Source organism: Prunus dulcis, chromosome 6 (genome assembly GCF_902201215.1).
Source record: "Prunus dulcis chromosome 6, ALMONDv2, whole genome shotgun sequence".
Lineage (NCBI taxonomy): Eukaryota > Viridiplantae > Streptophyta > Magnoliopsida > Rosales > Rosaceae > Prunus > Prunus dulcis.
Window position 1 is genome coordinate 21,913,120 of NC_047655.1, and position 21,809 is coordinate 21,934,928.

Below are 21,809 nucleotides of genomic sequence, written 5' to 3' on the forward strand. Positions count from 1 at the left end.
TTTTTTTTTTTTTTTTTTTTTTTTGAATTTTTGTATTATTGTTTATCAAAATTATCAGGGGGTTTTGGTATATTAAGAATTCTTAGCCTTCCCTTTGAATACATGAATCAGATGAAATTGTGAGAAATAAGAAATTACCACAGAAAAAAGACAGATAACCGATAAGGAACAAAAGAAATATGAAATACATATGCAGTTTTCTTTGTATCATTGTGGACCATTGATGTTTCTGCTGTTCTCATCCAAACACAAAAAGACAGTAAAGACGAGTCATCAAACTTGTCATTGGTGGTGGATGATATTTCAGTCAATTATATGGCTCTCTTTGACAAGAAAGAACTGAAACCCCCAAAATGTCCTCTTTTGTATTTGCATAGTTTATAAAATATAAGGGAGAATTAAATAAATCTACCATACTTTTTCTTGGAATTTTCTAACTGCAGACTTGCACGGTTGGTGCTTCAACTTCAAAGTCCACGACTTTCCTATTCCAGTCTTTGTTTTCCATAATTTCCATTGTCACTCAGTTCAGATGAGCTTTCCTTCGGCTACCAATTAGCAAAATCCAGCAACTCCATTAATTCTCATGGAAAGCCTTCATAACCATAAAATCCATATCCCTCTATTTTCTCTGCTTTTTTTTCTTTTCCACTTCTCATCCCTTCACTTTCTCTCTTTAGCCTATGAGCAACCTGATAAGTATTTCGTCAATTGTGGGTCTAAAGATGATGCAAACCTCAATGGCCGGGTGTTCACTGCGGACTCGAGTTCTGTTTCCTTGTGCTCAGACTCAGAGAAAAGCAGGGCCATTGAAAGCACCAACCAGTCGCGAAATCTGTACCAAACAGCAAGAATTTTCTACAACCAATCCCACTATGAGTTCACGATCGCTGAAAACGGTACTTATATTGTCCGTCTGCATTTCTTGACTTTCTCCTCCTCAGTTAATCTTTCATCAGCTCTTTTTGATGTTCTGGCTTTTCCTAATGTTTCAAATTCTGGGTGCAAACTGTTGAGCAATTTCACTGCTAAGAATAGTAGCAACTCTCCTTTGATAAAGGAGTTCTTCCTTGGGATTGATCCTGGCACATTTAAAATATATTTTGTTCCTCAAGCATCATCTTTTGCATTTGTGAATGCCATTGAAGTCTTCCTTGCTCCTGCAAGTTTCAGCCCTGAGAATTACAACAGTAGTCTTCCTTTAGTTCTGCATACAATTTACAGGGTGAATGTTGGAGGCCAGAAATTCACACCAGATAATGACACAATATGGAGAAACTGGGATCCTGATCTTATTTATCTGTCTAATTCAAACTCTGCAGAGGATTTCCAACCCTCCTCCTCATCGACGCTTATTAGACAGTACTCAGTAGAATCTCATGGTTTCGTTGCTGCTGATAGTGATTTTATTGCTCCAGATTTAGTTTACCTGACTGCCAAAGTGATGACCAGTAGTCCAAAGGGGCTATCCAATCCCTTCAACATAACCTGGTCTTTTAATGTGAGTGCGGATGCTAGACACCTCGTCCGGGTTCATTTCTGTGACATTATCGGTCCGCCTGGTATTTAATATTTAACTTGTATTCAAATGGAAACTTCATTACGAAGGTTGGTGGACCCGCTTTCCGTTTTAATAGCCTGTACTCGCCTTTCTACTATGATTTTGTATTGAGTTCTAATGGATCTGAATTCATTAACATCAGCATAGGCCCTAGCATAGACACAACAACTAACAATTCCTTTCTAAATGGACTGGAAATGTTGGAGATAATAGAGGGACCAGCTTTAAGTAACCCTCCAGCTTCAGTTTGTAATATGAAAGGAAGCAAGAAGATAAAGGTGGGTCTTGTGGTTGGTTCAGTTATTGGAGGCCTGTCACTTATCTGCATTCTGATTGTCGGAATCTTGTTCGGTTTGAAATACAGAAAGGCAAAGCGTGTTGAAACTTCGGAATGGTCACCAATGCCTGCATTTGGAGGAGGGAGTACCCGCAGCAGGTTGACTGATGGAACTATTACTGGTTCCCCTATGAATTATCTAAATCTTGGGTTGAAGATATCTTTTGCTGAACTTCAGCAAGCAACAAACAACTTTGACACAAAATTGTTGATAGGTGAGGGTGGCTTTGGGAATGTCTACAGAGGAACTCTGTTGAATGGCAGAAATGTAGCTGTCAAGCGAGGTAAACGAGATGAGAAAGGGTCAGGCCAAGGCCTTCCAGAATTTCAAACAGAGATCATGGTTTTGTCCAAGATTCGCCACCGTCATCTTGTTTCCTTAATTGGGTACTGTGAGGAAAGGTCTGAGATGATACTGGTCTACGAATTTATGGAAAAAGGGAGCTTGAGAGATCATTTATATGATTCAAACTTGCCTCGTTTGTCATGGAAGCAAAGGCTTGAAATTTGCATTGGTGCAGCAAGGGGTCTTCATTACCTCCACAAAGGTGCAGCTGGGGGAATCATTCACCGTGATGTTAAGTCCACCAACATCTTGTTGGATGAAAACCATGTTGCAAAAGTTGCTGACTTTGGCCTTTCAAGATCTGGTCCTCTTGATGAAACACATGTCAGCACAAATGTTAAAGGCACTTTTGGTTACCTTGATCCTGAATACATAATGTCCCAACAGTTGACAGAAAAATCTGATGTTTACTCATTTGGCGTGGTTCTCCTTGAGGTGTTATGTGCAAGACCTGCTATTGATACAATGCTCCCAAGAGACCAAATGAATTTAGCTGAATGGGGAATGCTTTGCAAGAAGAAAGGGTTGCTTGAACAGATTGTTGACTCTTCAATCAAGAATCAGATTGATCCTAGCTCATTCAGAAATTTTAGTGAGACAGCAGAGAAATGCTTGCAAGAAGATGCTAATGATAGGCCTACAATGGGTGATGTGCTGTGGGACTTGGAGTATGCATTCCAGCTCCAGCAAACAGCAAAGCATAGAGAACCCCATGAAGACAGCACAGCCAATGCTTCATCAGCATTTGTATTGCCAAATGTTCCGTGTTTTCCTTCAGTTAGCTCCACCATTAACACAGATGATCTGGCTCTTCCCGGAGACGATGAATTAGATACAACAGAAGTTGAAGTTTTCTCCCAGTTGAGAGTTGGTGATGCCAGATAAATTTGTTCAGTTTGTAAGGTATATTAGATAACCTTGTTTAAGTTTCTTTAGGCTGTAAAATCTAAGTTAGGTATGCCTTGTTAATTTTAGTCCTATCTTTGATTATTGTACTACAACTGCTTTCCCATCTTTAAGATGTGATAATAAACAGAAGCAGCTAACAAATTCTAGGATAGTTAAACTGCTGTTGATTTGGAGTTTCACCGTGTTACCCCATAGGAATGTCTTACTTAGGTTCATGCATTACTCCCTGCTATATTCTATACTTTTCCTGAGACTATCCAGCCATGCTCTTAGCCTAAACCCTGGGCAGTAGGATCATGATATAAAACAATTCAAATTGAAGGAGACACAAACTCGTGATTGATAGTGTTATGAAATATGTTTAAATGCCCTGGAAAATATTATGGATAGGTGTGTCTCAAAAACCTCATGCCCCATATGAATCCTGGAACTCAATCATTTATTTATCAGGGAAAAAATTCTTGCCCACATGCTTTAGCTAGTTTAGGCCATCAGGTGCACAGTCTAGTCCTCTGGCTTTGAAGTTGTTAATAGCAAGCTTTGTGACCAAAAGAAATGACAAGGGACAGTTATGTGAAATTCTTCTCTTTGTTTTTTCTTACAAAGGTGAAAAAGGTTCTGTAAATGCAAATAGAACGTAAGATTAGGTAGCAAAATTAAGATGGATGTGACTGATAACTTTTCTTTGCTTTAATGTCTGCGTGTTTGAAGATAGGATTTTTATCTTAACTGTTTCTTTTTCCCTATGATATGTAATTAATTACACTTTTGTCACCCATGTTCTTACGAGGGAAATATTTGCCCTCTGTTATTCTCTTGGATGTTTTACATCTGCAATGCAGTTCTTGCAGCAAGATTCATGTAGGTATAGGGTAGATAGAATTATAAAGAGTTGGGTCTCCAACTGGTAGAATTCGAAAGCCAAGAGTTAAATGGCATTTAATTTAAAGTTCTCAGAATTTGATAATAGAGAAGTATAAATTGTGTAGTTAGATTTGGTTTAGTTCCCTCTTTTAATATAATTTGATCACCGAAATGCTACTGTCATTTACTTCAAGAGGCCAAGAAATGGTACTGTCATTTACATTGAATCCAATGTAGACCATGAAGTACATAACCATTGGTTTTGTTGGAACTTGATAGTGTTGCTGAAATATTGAAGGAGGATTATCCCTCTCTCTTTTAGCTCTCGGCTGGTTTCATTCGGAGGAGGAGGATGACATATTATTCTTCCTCTCTCTCTCTTCTACAATGAAGTACTAATTTTAACATGTTTTCCATATTTATCATTGAGCATTTAAATGTCATTTTGCTTATGTACTTTGCTTCAAAGCTCAAAGACAAAGCATTTGTGCTCTTATTTCAATTTTTATTCATGCATTTGTTTGGTCAAGAATGATTAGAACATGCTATTGTTGGCTCTCCTGCTATTATTATGTTTATATTTTAACCTCCAAGTGGATGTATTAATATGTTCCACTGTAATAGTTATGATTTCATATTAATTTTGAAGCTAATAAAAATGGCTTTAAGGAAATGAGATTGTTTGGAGTCATATATTGTGCACAATTGAGTAATTTTCTCTGCACTAATTTCAGCCAAAAAGAGCAGCTAATTGTATTTGGTAATGTATAATGTGCACGATGTGAGATGCCATTGGTTGAGGATATGTCATTTATTTTGTTTTTTCTTGAATTTTTTTTTTTTTTCCTGAGTCCATTTTGATAGATGTACACACATGTACAGAAAACTTAAACATCATAGTTAAGCTTTAATGTTCTCGTAAAATTAATGCATCTCTTTTGCTTGCCTAAGTACACAACAATTAAGATATGAAGCAACTTGAAGAGTTTATGATTACTAGCTGGTTATCTATTGTGGTGGATTCTCTCTATCCTATCTCTAAAGCCGATGCTCATATTTGGCAGATAATGTGATTAAGGAGGCTCACAAAGGCAGATATAGGCTCATAAAGGGTGTTTTATTTGGAACTTCTAATTCATTGATGTTAGATACGTTCAGTTTTAAGTACAAGTTTTTTATTCAATTATTGTATCTAATCACTATATTAAGTGGAAATGAAATTTCAGTTTGTTATTTAATATATATATATATATATATTTTTGGGTGAAAAGATCTGAAATACCATACTATAGGGTTAATTTAGACCCGATTTGCATTTGAGCCCCTTAATTTCTAAAATCGTTCTCGTGGTCCTTTAACTTCAATTTCGTTAGGACAAATAGTCATGTCAATTTTGTTAACTTTTCTGTTAAACGCAAGGGCAAAATGGTATTTTGAATTAAATTGATTAAAATATGAAAAAAAAATTTACAAACTAAAAAATTAAAATTAAACTCTCTCTCTCCCTCTTCCATCTTGATTTCTACTCGGCCCAAACTTTTTCTTTCTTTTTTTGGTTTTTTATTTGATTTTCTTTTATCATTATTTTAAAGATATAATTTTTTATTCTTCTTTTTTTTGTTTTAATATAAAAATATCATTTTACCCCTGCATTTAACAGAAAATGTTAACAAAATTGACGACATGCCCATTTGTCCTAACGAAAGTGAAGTTAAAGGATCATAAGAACGATTTTGAAAATTGAGGGACTCAAATGCAAATTGGGTCCAAGTTCAGGGACTAATAAAATGATTAACCTCCATATACTATTGGGTTATTCGTAGCAATGGTCCCTCAACTATACTCGAAATTACACTTTGGTCACTCAACTCAAATATTAGTTGTAAAGGTCGCTCAATTGGTTGTTGTGTTGCACCATTAGTCCCTACCTTCAAGTCTGTGACTTTTTCTGTTTAAAATGATGACGTGACAAGCATATCTTATATTATTGATGGGCAAATATGACTTTTCAGTTAGGATTATTTGTAGCAATGATCCCTTAACTATACTCAGAGTTACATTTTGGTCACTTAACTCCAAAAAATAGTTATATAGGTCACTCAATTAGGTGTTGTGTTGCACATTAGTCCCTATGGTTAGAGAGACTTGACGGTAGGGACTAATGGTGCAACACAACACCCAATTGAGTGACCTCTGCAACTAATATTTGAGTTGAGTGACCAAAGTGTAACTTCAAATATAGTTGAGGGACCATTGCTACAAATAACCTTATATTAAGTGGAAATGAAATTTCAATGTGTATTTTTTATTTATTTAAACAATTGGCATTGGGCACGGTTTTCAAATTGTGTTTATATATTTTTTTTATATGAAATATATACAAGATTTTGAAATTGTGCTTAGCTCACATCTTTCAAATCACTCTATTTAACAATTTAGTCACTTGTCAAAATAAGAGCACAAATGCTTGGCATTCGTGCTCTGTACACTGACTACTTTAAAGTGGTTGCACCGTGACCTTCTTCATAAAGAACAATTATCCGTACTATTTGACATAAAAGAGCACAAATGGAATTTGCAAAGTGATATAAGACTAAAGGTAAGGGGGTGATGTGCCTTATATGTACATTCTCACCTCCATCTAGCACGATGCCTTTTAGGAGCTCACTGGCTTCGGCGTCATGGGAACTCCGAAGTTAAGCAAGTTTGGGCCAGAGCAATTCCAGAATGGGTGACCCATTAGGAAGTTGCTCGTGAATTCCCGGAAACAAAACTGTGAGGGCAGGAGGATGCCCAAAGCGGACAATATCGTGCTACGGCAGATCCGATCTGGGATGTGATAGAATGGTATCAAAGCCACTCTGCCGTATGGTAAGAGTGTGTCAACGAGGACATCGAGCCCATAAGAGGAGTGGATTGTAACATCTCACATCGACCAACGGAGAGGGGGTGATGTGCCTTATATGTGCATGTCCACCTCCATCTAGCACGAGGCTTTTTAGGAGCTCACTGGCTTCGGAGTCATAGAAAATCCGAAGTTAAGCAAGTTTGGGGTAGAGTAATCCTAGGATGGGTGACCCACTGGGAAGTGCTCGTGAGTTCATAGAAGCAAAACCGTGAGGGCGTGGGGAAGTCAGTTCTAAGTTTCTATTGTTTTATCAAATAGTGGAGACTCAATTTCATGCCAAAATTTAGGTTCTTCGTTCTGACAATGGCGGAGAATTTCTTAACCATGATCTTAACCAGTTCTTACAAGATCATGGCATCATACATCAACGCTCATGCCCTTACACTCCCCAACAGAATGAGGTATTGGGAGTAGTTTGTGCCTCTCTCTTTGGTGCCAATATGCCACGATCTTTTTGGGGCGAAGCCGTCATCTTTGCAGCATACCTCATCAATCGGATTCCCTCTAGTATCCTAAATTTCCAAACACCACTTTAAACACTTCACAATCATATCCAAACACCTTCCACCCCAAACCTGGAACCTCGAATTTTCGGCTGTGTTGCATTTATCCACTTACATGATCACCAACGAAGCAAATTGGATCCCCGAGCTTAAAAGTGTGTTTTCATTAGCTATGCACCTCGTCAGAAAGGATATCGATGTTATCATCCTCCTAGTCAGAAGGTCTTTACCTCCATGGATGTTGAGTTTTGGGAACATTACTTATATTTTTCAACAGTCCAGGAAGAGAATTGAGAATCCATCATTGCTCAAATTCTCGATTTTTTTCCCCAGGACGTCACCCTGTATCAAAACTGTAACATCCCATATCGACCACCAAAGAGGGGGTGATGTGCCTTACATGTACATGTCCGCCTCCATCTAGCACAATGCCTTTTGGGAGCTCACTGGCTTTGGAGTCATGGGAACTCTGAAGTTAAGCGAGTTGGGGGATAGAGCAATCTCAGGATGGGTGACTTACTGGGAAGTTGTTTATGAGCTCCTAGAAACAAAACTGTGAGGGCAGAAAGGGGGGCCCAAAGCGGACAATATCTTGTTATGGCGGAGCAGATCCCGGGATGTGACAATTTGATATCAAAGCCACTCTGCCTTGTGGTACGAGTGTGCCGACAAAGACGTCGGGCCCCTAAGGGGGGTGGATTGTAACATCCCACATCGACCAACAGAGAGGAGATGATGTGCGTTATATATACATGCCCGTCTCTATCTAGCACGAGGCCTTTTAGGAGCTTACTGGCTTCGGAGTCATGGAAATTCTGAAGTTAAGCGAGTTGGGGACTAGAGCAATTTCAGGATGGGTGACCCACTGGGAAGTTGCTCGTGAGCTCCCAGAAAGAAAACCGTGAGGGCAGAGAGGAGGGCCCAAAGCGGACAATATCGTGCTACGGCGGAGCCGATCCCAGAATGTGATAAAAACTACCGGTTGCCCCCATTTAGTTCTTCGACCACTTAGAATATGCTTCAAAACAACCAATCGCAAGTGGAAAGCGACCTTAATTCTTCAAATACAGAGAACCTACTTCAAAACAACCGATCGCCAGTATATAACGACCGGTCGTCAGAGGAAAACGATCAGTTGTCTCCACACTGTCAAAATCATGAGGAGGAAATTGAACCGTTTTATGAGATTTTGCCCGCTTCAGATCCAGTACCACACCAATCACCTGCTGAGGAAGTCATTCAGGTAACATCTTTCCCTTAAACTGAAAATACTAATGAAATATCCCATGATAATTTGATTTCAGAAGGCACATAGCCTACATATCAGCTTCCAGAAAAGAAGAACCGTGGCAAACCTCGAGCACAATATAAAGCAGATCTTAAAGCCAAAAAGAAATACCTCATCAATAATTATATATCTCTCAGCAAATTATCAGAGTCATGTGTGCACTGTAACATCCCACATCGACCAACAGAGAATGAGTGATGTGCCTTATATGTACATGCCTACCTCCATCTAGCACAAGGCCTTTTGGGAGCTCGCTAGTTTCGGAGTTATGGGAACTCTGTTGACGAACTTGAGGAAGAGTGTTGACGTGAATCTCTTAATTAATCAAGGAGATTTACTTGATTGATTAATTTCGGGATTTACTTTCTTATTTTGTATAGTTGACAAATCATTGTATAATTATGAGATACTATCCTAATTGATTACTGTATCTATTTCCTTGTAAAGCACTTATATAAATTCCTATATATACCTCCTTATGAAGAAGAATAAAACTTAACCTAAAGTATTCAAATCATATTCATATTTTAGCAATCAACAAGTCTTTTTTTTTTTTTTTTCTTTTTTCATTCCTTCACATTTGTTTAGATGAGCTACTTACTCAACATCTGCATTGCCGGATCCAACTAGGCTAAAGAGTCGGCCTTTATTATGTGGTTGGAGGAGGCTAGGCCAGGGCAGCGGCCGGTCTTGATATTTTGAATGCCGAGCGAAAATCAAAATATGACTTCTTCTTTTTTTCAGATTCTCTTTTCACTTGAAAGTTTATGTTATATGATAGTCTGAAAAGAATTAGAACCTGGTCTCTTAGAAAAAATTGGATCTCTCAAACAAAAATAAGTTGACCTTTTAAAAAAATTGGGCTCTTAAATAGTATTTGGCAAATTATGAGTGTTCGTAATCAAATTTAAAATCAATGAATTCAACTCTGAATGCATAAACATGACATGGATATTCTTCTGAACACAATAGTTTTTTTTGAATTTTTGTATTATTGTATTATTGTTTATCAAAATTATCAGGAACTTTCAAAACTAGATATGGGTTTTGGTATATTAAGAAGGGGTCATAGCCTCCCTTTGAATGCATGAATCAGATGAAATTGTGAGAAATAAAAAATTACAGCAGAAAAAAGACAGATAACCGATAAGGAACAGAAGAAAATTGAAATTTGGGAGCAATCAAGTTACTTTTACAAACCAGTAAAAACCCAGGGAAATAAAAAAAATCATTGAACGAATAAATATGAAGAGAGGTGGTAAAGAAGGAGAGGGAGATGGTGGGAGGAAGAAAAGATGGTGCAGTGAGGTGTGACCGTGTGAGGGTGAGACGACAGACAGAAGAATTCTAAAAAGATAAAATAATAATAATAAAAGGCGTAAAAGGCTTATTCCACGTAGACAAACAAGTAATAAAAATTATTTATTTTTAATCATATTAAAATTAAAAATTAAAAAGCAAAAGAACAAGGAAACAGCTCTCCTTCCCTCTCCTCACGGTATATTTGGAAAACTCAGGTGGACTATTAAATAAATCTACCATACTTTTTCTTGGAATTCTCTAACTGCAGTAGACTTGCACCGTTGCACGGTTGGTGTTTCAACTTCAAAGTCCACGACTTTCCTATGCCAAGTCTTTGTTTGCCATAATTTCCATTGTCACTCAGCTCCATAACCATAAAATCCAGCAACTCCATTAATTCTCATGGAAAGCCTTCATAACCATAAAATCCATATCCCTCTATTTTCTCTGTTTTTTTTTTCTCCTCCACTTCTCATCCCTTCACTTTCTCTCTTTAGCCTGTCAGCAACCTGATAAGTATTTCGTTAATTGTGGGTCTAAAGCTGATGCAAACCTCAGTGGCCGGGTGTTCACTGCAGACTCGAGTTCTGGTTTTTTGTGCTCAGAGAAAAGCAGGGCCATTGAAAGAACCAACCAGTCGCCAAGTCCGTACCAAACAGCCAGAATTTTCAGCCAGCAATCCTACTATCAGTTCGGGATCAATGAAACCGGTACTTATCTTGTACGCCTGCATTTCTTGGCTTTCTCCTCCTCAGTTAATCTCTCCACTGCTCTTTTTGATGTTCTGGCTTTTCCTAATGTTTCAAATTCTGGGTTCAAACTGTTAATCAATTTCACTGCTAAGAATAGTAGCAACTCTCCTTTGATAGAGGAGTTCTTCCTTGGGATTCATCCTGGCACATTTAAAATATATTTTGTTCCTCAAGCATCATCTTTTGCATTTGTAAATGCCATTGAAGTCTTCCTTGCCCCTGCAAGTTTCAGCCCTGAGAATTACAGCAGTAGTTTCCCTTTAGTTCTACGTACAACTTACAGGGTGAATGTTGGAGGCCAGAAAATCAAACCAGATAATGACGCAATATGGAGAAAGTGGGATACTGATTCTATTTATCTGTCTAATTCAAACGCTGCAGAGGATAGCCAACCCTCCTCACAGTCGCCTAATTGGCAGTCATTAGAATCAGATGGTTTCGTTGGCGCTGCTAGTGATTGTATTGCTCCATCTTCAGTTTACCAGACTGCCAAATTGATGACCACTAGTACTGAGCCATCCAATCCCTTCAACATAACCTGGTCTTTTAATGTGAGTGCGGATGCTAGACACCTCGTCCGGGTTCATTTCTGTGACATTATCGGTCCGCCTGGTAATTTTGTATTTAACTTGTATTCAAATGGAAACTTCATTACGAAGGTTGGTGGACCCGCTTTCCGTTTTAATAGCCTGTACTCGCCTTTCTACTATGATTTTGTATTGAGTTCTAATGGATCTGAATTCATTAACATCAGCATAGGCCCTAGCATAGACACAACAACTAACAATTCCTTTCTAAATGGACTGGAAATGTTGGAGATAATAGAGGGACCAGCTTTAAGTAACCCTCCAGCTTCAGTTTGTAATATGAAAGGAAGCAAGAAGATAAAGGTGGGTCTTGTGGTTGGTTCAGTTATTGGAGGCCTGTCACTTATCTGCATTCTGATTGTCGGAATCTTGTTCGGTTTGAAATACAGAAAGGCAAAGCGTGTTGAAACTTCGGAATGGTCACCAATGCCTGCATTTGGAGGAGGGAGTACCCGCAGCAGGTTGACTGATGGAACTATTACTGGTTCCCCTATGAATTATCTAAATCTTGGGTTGAAGATATCTTTTGCTGAACTTCAGCAAGCAACAAACAACTTTGACACAAAATTGTTGATAGGTGAGGGTGGCTTTGGGAATGTCTACAGAGGAACTCTGTTGAATGGCAGAAATGTCGCTGTCAAGCGAGGTAAACGAGATGAGAAAGGGTCAGGCCAAGGCCTTCCAGAATTTCAAACAGAGATCATGGTTTTGTCCAAGATTCGCCACCGTCATCTTGTTTCCTTAATTGGGTACTGTGAGGAAAGGTCTGAGATGATACTGGTCTACGAATTTATGGAAAAAGGGAGCTTGAGAGATCATTTATATGATTCAAACTTGCCTCGTTTGTCATGGAAGCAAAGGCTTGAAATTTGCATTGGTGCAGCAAGGGGTCTTCATTACCTCCACAAAGGTGCAGCTGGGGGAATCATTCACCGTGATGTTAAGTCCACCAACATCTTGTTGGATGAAAACCATGTTGCAAAAGTTGCTGACTTTGGCCTTTCAAGATCTGGTCCTCTTGATGAAACACATGTCAGCACAAATGTTAAAGGCACTTTTGGTTACCTTGATCCTGAATACATAATGTCCCAACAGTTGACAGAAAAATCTGATGTTTACTCATTTGGCGTGGTTCTCCTTGAGGTGTTATGTGCAAGACCTGCTATTGATACAATGCTCCCAAGAGACCAAATGAATTTAGCTGAATGGGGAATGCTTTGCAAGAAGAAAGGGTTGCTTGAACAGATTGTTGACTCTTCAATCAAGAATCAGATTGATCCTAGCTCGTTAAGAAAATTTAGTGAGACAGCAGAGAAATGCTTGCAAGAAGATGCTAATGATAGGCCTACAATGGGTGACGTGTTGTGGGACTTGGAGTATGCATTCCAGCTCCAGCAAACAGCAAAGCATAGAGAACCCCATGAAGACAGCACAGCCAATGCTTCATCAGCATTTGTATTGCCAAATGTTCCGCGTTTTCCTTCAGTTAGCTCCACCATTAACACAGATGATCTGGCTCTTCCCAGAGACGATGAATTAGATACAACAGAAGTTGAAGTTTTCTCCCTGTTGAGAGTTGGTGATGCCAGATAAATTTGTTCAGTTTGCAAGGTATATTAGTTAACCTTGTTTAAGTTTCTTTAGGCTGTAAAAGCCAAGTTCGGTGTGCCTTGTTAATTTTAGTCCTATCTTTGATTATTGTACTACAACTGCTTTCCCATCTTTAAGATGTGATAATAGTATTAATTGTTCATAAACAGAAGCAGCTAACAAATTCTATGATAGTTAAACTGCTGTTGATTGGGAGTTTCGCCTTGTTACCCCAGAGGAATGTCTTACTTAGGTTCATACATGACTCCCTGCTAAATTCTGTACTTCTACCTGAGACTATCCAGCCATGCTCTCAGCCTAAACCCTGGGCAGTAGGATCATGATACAAAACAATTCAAATTGAAGGAGACACAAACTCGCGATTGATAGTGTTATGAAATATGTTTAAATGCCCTGGAAAATATTATGGATAGGTATATCTCAAAAACCTCATGTCTCATATGAATCCTGGAACTCAATCATTTATTTATCAGGGAAAAAATTCTTGCATAGATGCTTTAGCTAGTTTAGGCCATCAGGTTGAGGGTTCACCGTCTAGTCGTCTGGCTTTGAAGTTGTTAATAGCAAGCTTTTTTACCAAAAGAAATGACAAGGGACACTTAGGTGAAAAAGGTTCTGTAAATTCAAATAGAACGTAGGAATAGGTAGCAAAATTAAGATGTCAAAGAATGCGCAAGTTTAACTCCAAATCGCAGGAGATCTTCCAAAATTAAGGTTAGGTTCTGGGTTTGCTAGTAAGAAGTAGCTTTTTTTGGCCAACACTTGACAAGCAGCTACAAGAAGAATAGTCTTGAGAGTTACTCTCTCCTAGTGAGAGTTCCTATACCCTTGGTGGTATTTCATTTCCTCATCCCTGTTTTCTCAAACGAATCTACATCCCATATTCCCATCTCTGTTTTCATCTTTTGTTCTCAATCCTTGTTACCATTTTTAGATCTATATCCCAGTTTGCCCATCGTCTACCTGTTTCACTTTTCCCGTCATACACTCTAGTTCTTCTCTTTTTCTCTCTCAAAAACTCCAAACTTCATATTTATCTCTTATCACACATTTTCTATCCTTTGTTTTTCCCATTGCAACTCCCTGTTTTTTACACCTTCTTCTCAGTCTTTATCCATGCCTCCTATCTTCTTCTAAATCTGCCAATTTATACGTTTTGTTCAAATCTCATCTTACTCTTTTGGATTTTTTTTACCAGTTTTGGGAGGATGGAGGTTGGTATGACTACCCCTGACCAACTTGCGGTTCAAATGGGGACATCTCTAGGTTTACAGGAACTCAGAGCTGGAGTTACCCTGTTTGGTTCTTTGATTGCTAATAAACCTCCAAATATTGGGGTTGTGAAACGTATGCTTAGAAGTGCCTGGGCTGCCTTTGGAAATGTTCAAATCGTGGATGTCAAAGATTTAATTTTTTCTATAAAATTAGATAATGAAGAGGCTGCTAGGAAAATTGCAGATGGAGGTCCATGGACGATTATGGGGTTTGCATTCTGTGTTCAGTATTGGCCGCTAACTCTTGCACTGGAAGAACTGAACACAGTCTAATCTCTTATTGGGTACAAGCCCATGGGGTTCCAAGGGGACAAATGAATGGGGAAACTGCGGGCCTGATTGGAGCACAATTTGAGAGGCTAATTGGGTTTGAAGACCCTGACCAACCTGGGGGATGAGGGGGTATTTTCGTTCGAGGGTGGAACTGAATGCCTTGAATCCATTACCTTTGGGTATCTGGCTCTTACGCCCTTATCAAACTCAGTCTTGGGTGGAATTTCTCTATGAAAGATTGGCTAAGTTATGTTTCCAGTGTGGTCGTCTTGGTCATGGACTTGATCATTGCAAATTTGAAAGCGTTGTTGATGATGAAGATGGGTTGCGCCACTATGGATCCTGGATGAAAGCTAGGATATCTCGAGACCTGGATGTTTCTCCTCCTATCCAGTTGCCAGTTGAGTCACGGCGTCGAGCGGTGGCTACTAGGAGGACAGTCGATGCTCCTATTGCGAGTGGTGTTCACGTTCCCCCTGAGCGTGTTAATCGATGTGAACATGGCGTGCTTCATATTGAGACTCCCGATATTATCCCAGCTTTCCCGCCATCAGATGTCAGAAGAGGAACCAGTGCACGCAGTTTGTCTATTGTGCCTAACGGTGAGGGCCCAGTAGCTAGACTTGGGTCCAATGGGGGTGCTTCGGGCAGCAGACCTATTTTCTCAGCTGATGCAGGTGTTAGACAATGGATTGATCAGGGATTGTTTATTCCTGAACCCCATGATAGTGTTTTTGTTGGGCCTAAATGTTGGAATTTACCCTTGGGCTCAATGGCTGGGTTCCAAGCCCACACCCTTTGCAATTCTGAGGTATTTAGGAGTGCACCTTGTTGTTTTGTTAGTACTCCTAAAATCCAGACAGCCCGCATGCTTGGAGAAATCCAACTTTCTGAACCTCTTCCTATTCATCATACACCTGTAGTATCTGAACCTGGTTCCCCTCTTCCCATATTTCAATCTAAAAGGCCTCTTTATATATGTTCCCCTCCAGTAGAACCTATCAGGAAAAAACCAAAAATTGCAACTCAGCCTTTCCAATTAGCCATGTCTACTGGAGGTCACAATCTTTCACCAAAAATTAGAAGGGGTAGGCGGGGTAGGAGCAGAAGTGTTAGAAACAGATTTCTTCAATCAATGGCCCTCTGTGATGATATGTTCAGTGAGGTCAGGGTTCCTTCGGTTGATCGTGATGATTTATCTTTAGATAATATTGATGTTGAGCTAATTCCTTCTTTGGAGAGTGGTGGCTTCTCGGGCGGTGGCGGCTGGCCTTCAACAGCCACATCATCGCCATGAGTTATTTGATTTGGAATTGTCAAGGGCTAGGCTCTTCCTTGACAATTCGGTCACTAAAGGAGTTAATTAGGAGGCATCGACCTTCTATTGTTTTTTTGATGGAATCCAAGTCTGGTGGTCCTAGAATGGTGAAGCTACATTTGGAATGTGGCTATATGTTTGGATTCACTGTGGATGCGGAAGGTCTTTCTGGGGGCTTGGGTCTCTGGTGGAATTTCAATGTTAAAGTTGAGATTCTTTCTGCAACTAAAAATATGATTGATACTATTGTCACTAATGCCTCTGACTCTTCTTTGGCTCGTGTTTCTTGGGTTTATGGTCCTCCGCACTATAGGGATAAAGCTAGATTTTGGGATTCATTGGATCGGTTTTCCTGGAATAATAATACTCCCTGGTTGTGTACTGGAGATTTTAACGAATTGTTATGGCAACATGAAAAGTCTGGTGGAAATCCTATTCTGTACTCTACTCCCCGCTGTCTTCAGAGATTTATGGACTCCAATTCCTTGTTGGATCTTGGGTATATTGGGCAGCGGTTTACTTGGTAAAATAATCATGTGGATGGCTCTTTTATTCAAAAAAAGATTGACAGAGGGCTAGTAAATGAGGAATGGTTAATTGCTTGGCCTGAGTCTCATGTGTATCACTGTCCTATGATGGGGTCAGACCATTGTCCTATTTTAGTTGAAACTTCTTCTCGCCTTATTGCTGGGCCTAAACCATTCCGGTTTGAGGCTGTTTGGGCAGAGGATCTTGAGTGCGAGAGTATGGTGCAGCAGGGCTGGGATTTAGCTAGTAATGGGGATAACTTGTCTAGATGGGTTTTGAGCCTCAAGTCTTGTGAATTGAAGCTTCGAAAATGGAGCAAACTGAAGTTCAAGGATCGCAGGTTTCAAATTGATTTTCTTTATGGGGAGTTGAAAGGGTTACAAAATTTTATGGAGGATGCTGATGTAAGGGTGCATGCAGATACTATTATTTCTTCTATTGATTCCTTGTGGGAGTTGGAAGAGATTTTCTGGCACCAACGGTCTCGTGTAAAATGGCTCACTTCTGGTGATTCTAATTCAAGATTCTTTCATATCTCTACTCTTCAAAGGAGGCAGTATAATCGAATTTTGAGACTCAAGTCATTGTCGGGTAATTGGTTAGTAACTGAACCTTCCATTCATCTAGCTTTTGATGATTATTTTCGGAACTTATTTAAAACTGTTGGTCCCCGTGATTGGAGTAAAGTTCTCTTGTGTACTCCTTCTATTGTGTCTGCGGATATGAATGACTCCTTGACTCGTCCCCTGAGTTTGGATGAGGTACAAGCTGCTGCGGCTCAGTTAGGATCCCTTAAGGCACCGGGGCCTGATGGCTTCCCCGGCTTGTTTTACCAACGTTATTGGTCTACTGTGAGTTCTGTAGTGAATGATTCAGCTTCTGATTTCTTCAATTTTGGACATCAAATCGTTAATTTGAATATGACGCATATTGTTCTGATCCCAAAGATCCTACATCCAGAAGAATTGGGGCAATTTAGGCCTATTAGTCTATGCAATAATAGTTATAAGCTTTTGGCAAAGATTTTAGCGAATCGATTGAAGGTTATCCTTCCAAATATCATTTCTTCACACCAGAATGCTTTCGTTCCCCACCGTCAGATCCAAGATAATGTTCTTCTGGCTCATGAGGCATTCCATCACTTGCGATTAAAAAAATCAATATGTAAGTTTGAGTTGGGCCTGAAACTGGATATGAATAAAGCATATGACCGTATTGAGTGGGATTTTTTGCAGGCTATGATGTACAAGATGGGATTTAATGACCAATGGGTTTCTCTGATTATGAGGTGTGTGAGCTCCGTTTCATTTGCTGTGATGTTAAATGGAAAAGTTGGGTCTCAGTTTTGCCCTTCTAGGGGTCTCCGTCAGGGTGACCCACTTTCTCCTTACCTGTTTCTGCTTGTTAGTGAGGCTTTATCTAATATGATCAGTTACAACAGCTCTTTGGGTCAGCTTCAAGGAATTTATCTGCATAATCGTTGTCCTATGTTGACCCACTTGTTCTTTGCTGATGATTCTATTTTCTTTCTAGCTGCTACAAATCATAATTGTGTTGTGATGGAGGAAATATTGTTTGATTATTGTTTGGCTTCTGGGCAATTAATCAATCTTGATAAATCTAATATTTTTTTCAGCCCTAATACCCCTTTATGGGTTAGAAAGGATTTATGTTGGATTTTTGGGATCAAAGAAGCAGACAATCCTGGGAATTATCTAGGTTTACCTACTATTTGGGGAAGGTCTAAGAAAGAGGCTCTTAATTATATTAAAGAGCGCATTTTGGGGAAAGTCCAAGGTTGGAAGCAAAAACATTTATCACAAGCTGGTAAGGAGACTTTGATAAAGGCTGTTCTGTTTGCTATCCCTTCTTACCCCATGTCGTGTTTCAAACTTCCAATTACTCTATGTCGCGAAATTGATTCACTTATTGCTAATTTCTGGTGGGGTAATAATTCAGTAGGGGGGAATAAAATTCATTGGAAGCGTTGGGAGCTGATGGGTTTATCTAAGGCAGCTGGAGGGATGGGGTTCAAAAACCTAGGTTATTTCAATGATGCTATGCTTGCTAGGCAAGCCTGGAGGATTATTTGCAACCCGGGTGCCTTATGGGTCCAAATTCTTAAAGGTTTATATTTTCCTGATTGCAGCTTTTTGGAGGCTCAAAAAGGAGGCCGTGCTTCGTGGGCTTGGTCAAGCATTCTAGTGGGACGGGATATCATTCTTTCTGGAGCTCATTGGCAGATTCTAAATGGATCTTCTACCTCAATTTGGGCTGATAAATGGATCCCAGGTATCCCAGGTGGTTATTTGCGACCTTGTCTCCCTGTTCCTGTGGATGCTCCTGTCAAGGTGTGTGAGTTAATTGATTGGAATCATGGAGTTTGGAATTTGTTACCCATTGCTCATCTTATCTCCCAACATGAGCTTAATGCTATTTCGGCTATTCCGATCGGGGGGTCTGTTTCTGGTGACCGGCTGGTTTGGCCATGGGTCAAGTCCGGTAACTTTACTGTGAAGTCGGGCTATAATTGGATTGTGAATCAAAACATCAGGTGTCCCTTGGCTAATGCTCAATCTTCACATACCATTTCTCTTGATACTTGGAAGATCATTTGGGAGTCCAAAACCCTTCCGAAAGTGAAACAGTTTCTTTGGCGAGCGGTCTCTAATATTCTCCCTTCCTTCTTAAATCTCTATAAGCGTAGGTTGTCCACTTCGCATTTATGTCCTATTTGTTTGGAGAGTCCTGAATCAATTGAACATATGCTGGTCCTTTGTCCTTGGACAGCGTGTGTTTGGTTTGGAAGTGCAATTGGCTATCGCGTGGATTTGCAAAATTTTACTTCTTTGGATAGATGGTTGGGCAGTCTCTTGAGAGGGGAGAGTATGTTTTCACCCAATTCTAGGTGGATTTTGTCAGTTGTTGCTTTCACTTGTTGGCATATTTGGAAGGCTCGATGTAAATTTGTTTACAATGATATCCCAATTGTGCCTGCAGCTACTAGATCTCGTGCTTGTTTGGCTGTGTCGGAATTTTGGAATGTTACCAAGAAGCCAGTTCTTGGGTCTGTGGGTATGCCTATTCAGATTTCTTCTCCTCATCCTTCTCATTGGCTACCCCCCATTTCTTCTTATGTTAAGATTAATACTGATGGTTCTTGGAAGTCTGGTTCTGCTATGGCTGGAGTTGGAGTTATTATTCGGAAGATTGCTGGTTCTTGTATTGGGGGTCTTGCTGCTCAGGTGCGGGCCCAATCTCCACTTATGGCTGAAGTTTTGGCCCTGAAACATGGTCTTTTGAGAGCTAAAGAGTTGAATTTGGTTAATGTTGTGGTGGAATCTGATTCTCAAGTGGCTATTAATTCTGTTCTGGGGGATGTTTCTTCCTCTAATTGGGAGTTGTATCCTATCCTTAAGGATATTAGGTTTCTTAAAGCCTCTTTCACAAATCTGAATTGGGCATGGGTGCCCCGTGAAGCGAACCGGTCTGCGGATGCCGTTGCCTCGCTTGCCAGGAAGGGGATGTGCTTGGAGTCGTGGCTTGTGCGACCTCCATCCTTTCTAGTTCATATTTTATCTCGGGATGGTCTTCCTTGCCCTCCGCCTGGTGCTTAATCTTTTGTTGTGTGGCTTTTCGTTTGTTTTGTTCTTTTGGCTTGTTTTTAGTTCTTTAGTTTGGTGTGTTTGTGCTGTTTGTTTGGTTGGGTTTGGCTTCCCTTTGGGCCTTTGCCGGTTGGCTTTTATGATATCTTTGTTGACCAACAAAAAAAAAAAAAAATACAAGAAGAATAGTTCTTCATGCAAATAATCTTCTTTAGCATCATTTCATGTTGATGTAGCTGTGGAAACCTAATTAAATCAAAATTCTTGGTCAAATAATTCCTTTCATTTGGGGCTTATTTGACCTAATTGGGAATTATTCAATTTAATTGGGGATTACCCAATTAAATAGAATATTACCTAATTGGGTCGAGAATTGATTTGATTCCTACTCCAATTCCCAATTAAATGAGGTGTTACCTAATTAAATTAGGAATTGAGTTGATACCTACCACAATTATCAAATCCCTAATTAATCAAATCAATTCCAAATCGGGGAGGAATAATTCCTTTCCATCTACGGAATTATTCCTCTGAAACCCTAGCCTTCGAGACCACTATAAAAGGATGGCCACACACAAAGGTTAAGGTACGTCTAAATTTCTACTGAAACTCTGCAGAAATAATTTCTCAAAAACCCTAGCCACCTCCTCACTTTCTCTCTCTCACACAAGGCTTCGGCCACCACACACAGCTCCGGCCACCCGGTTTTCCTTGAAACACCCTACCTGACTTAGGCATCGGAGGGCCTTTGGCCAACACCCCCTGGGTGTGGTCCTTTTACTCCGATCTGTTTTGCAGGGAGACAAAGAGGCGGAGAAGACGAATGAATCTTGGGCGAATATTCGCGTGGGAAAATTTGCTCCGACAAATTGGTGCTTTCATTGAGAGCACGAGATATATTCAAAGCGTGCTCCAAATCCATCTTTCACACATTTTTTTCAAACAACAATGGTTGATACAAGACGTACGAAGAGTAACGCCACCACGATAGGCCCATCTCATGGTTTCGTGGTGGAAACCTCAATGCAACCGCACGGAATCATGGCTGCCAACGCCTTGCAGTCGTCTTCTAGTGCTTTGCAGCCGCCTTCAGCTGCTAGAATTGCAGAACAGCCGCCACATGACTCCGGAACCTCCACAGCCTTGCAGTTGCCAGCGCCGATTACCGGAGCTGCTCTGCCTCGCTGTCCTGCCTTTGTAGCACAGCAGCAGCCACACCACTCAACTACCGGATTTGCTGCGTAGCCCCATGGCTACTCCGACGTCGTCCCAGTCTTGGAGTAGATCCATTCTCTCCCTCCTCTGCGATCACACTTGACATATGCACCTGTGTACGCGTCTAATGAAGCCCTAGCCCATATGCCGTTGGGCCCGATGCACAACACTCTACTTGACCCGTACAGTCAGGTGGACCATAACTCACGGGTCGATCAACTCACACAGAAGGTCGATGATCAAAACAATCTAATTGGCCAGCTACTCAGGCAGATCAACTTGAATCAAGGCCCTAACCTTGGACCCCGTGACGAGGATAGGAGGGCACACGAGCATGCCAGCGAGCAGTTCGAGAGGTCTCAGGCTAGTCAAACAATGGCAAACAGGCAAGAGAGAGAGCGGGATCGAGCAGATGAGACGCAGACAGCCGCGAGCCATACTCTGAGCCGTTTAAGGCTAGGACCAAGGACCAATGTGCTCGAGAGGCTAGGCCCACAGTCCAATGTCCAAGCCCGCTTATGCCCACAAGGAGCTCGAGTTCGTGAGCAGTCGGGTGACGAGCGCAATGACCGACGCCCACCAGCCCGCTCAAGGACCAACACGCAACGGCAAGCTGTAGAGGAATACT

At 40.4% G+C, this 21,809-nt stretch overlaps 2 protein-coding genes and 1 pseudogene across 2 annotated transcripts; all 3 read left to right on the top strand.

Annotated features, from left to right (window-relative positions):
* The first annotated feature begins 396 nt into the window (after window positions 1-396).
* LOC117630781 lies at window positions 397-13,114 on the top strand (annotated as a pseudogene).
* Window positions 482-5,255, top strand: LOC117630779 (probable receptor-like protein kinase At2g23200). The gene is given in 3 exon segments (XM_034363556.1): window positions 482-1,562; window positions 1,565-3,147; window positions 5,082-5,255. Coding segments are annotated over 2 exon segments (2,541 nt in total). The 5' UTR covers window positions 482-586; the 3' UTR covers window positions 3,130-3,147; window positions 5,082-5,255.
* A 3,354-nt stretch (window positions 13,115-16,468) lies between the features above and the next one.
* On the top strand, window positions 16,469-19,978 carry LOC117630466. Its single transcript, XM_034363178.1, has one exon. The coding sequence runs from the start codon at window positions 16,469-16,471 to the stop codon at window positions 19,976-19,978; it is 3,510 nt and encodes a 1,169-aa protein (XP_034219069.1).
* The last annotated feature ends 1,831 nt before the right edge of the window (window positions 19,979-21,809 follow it).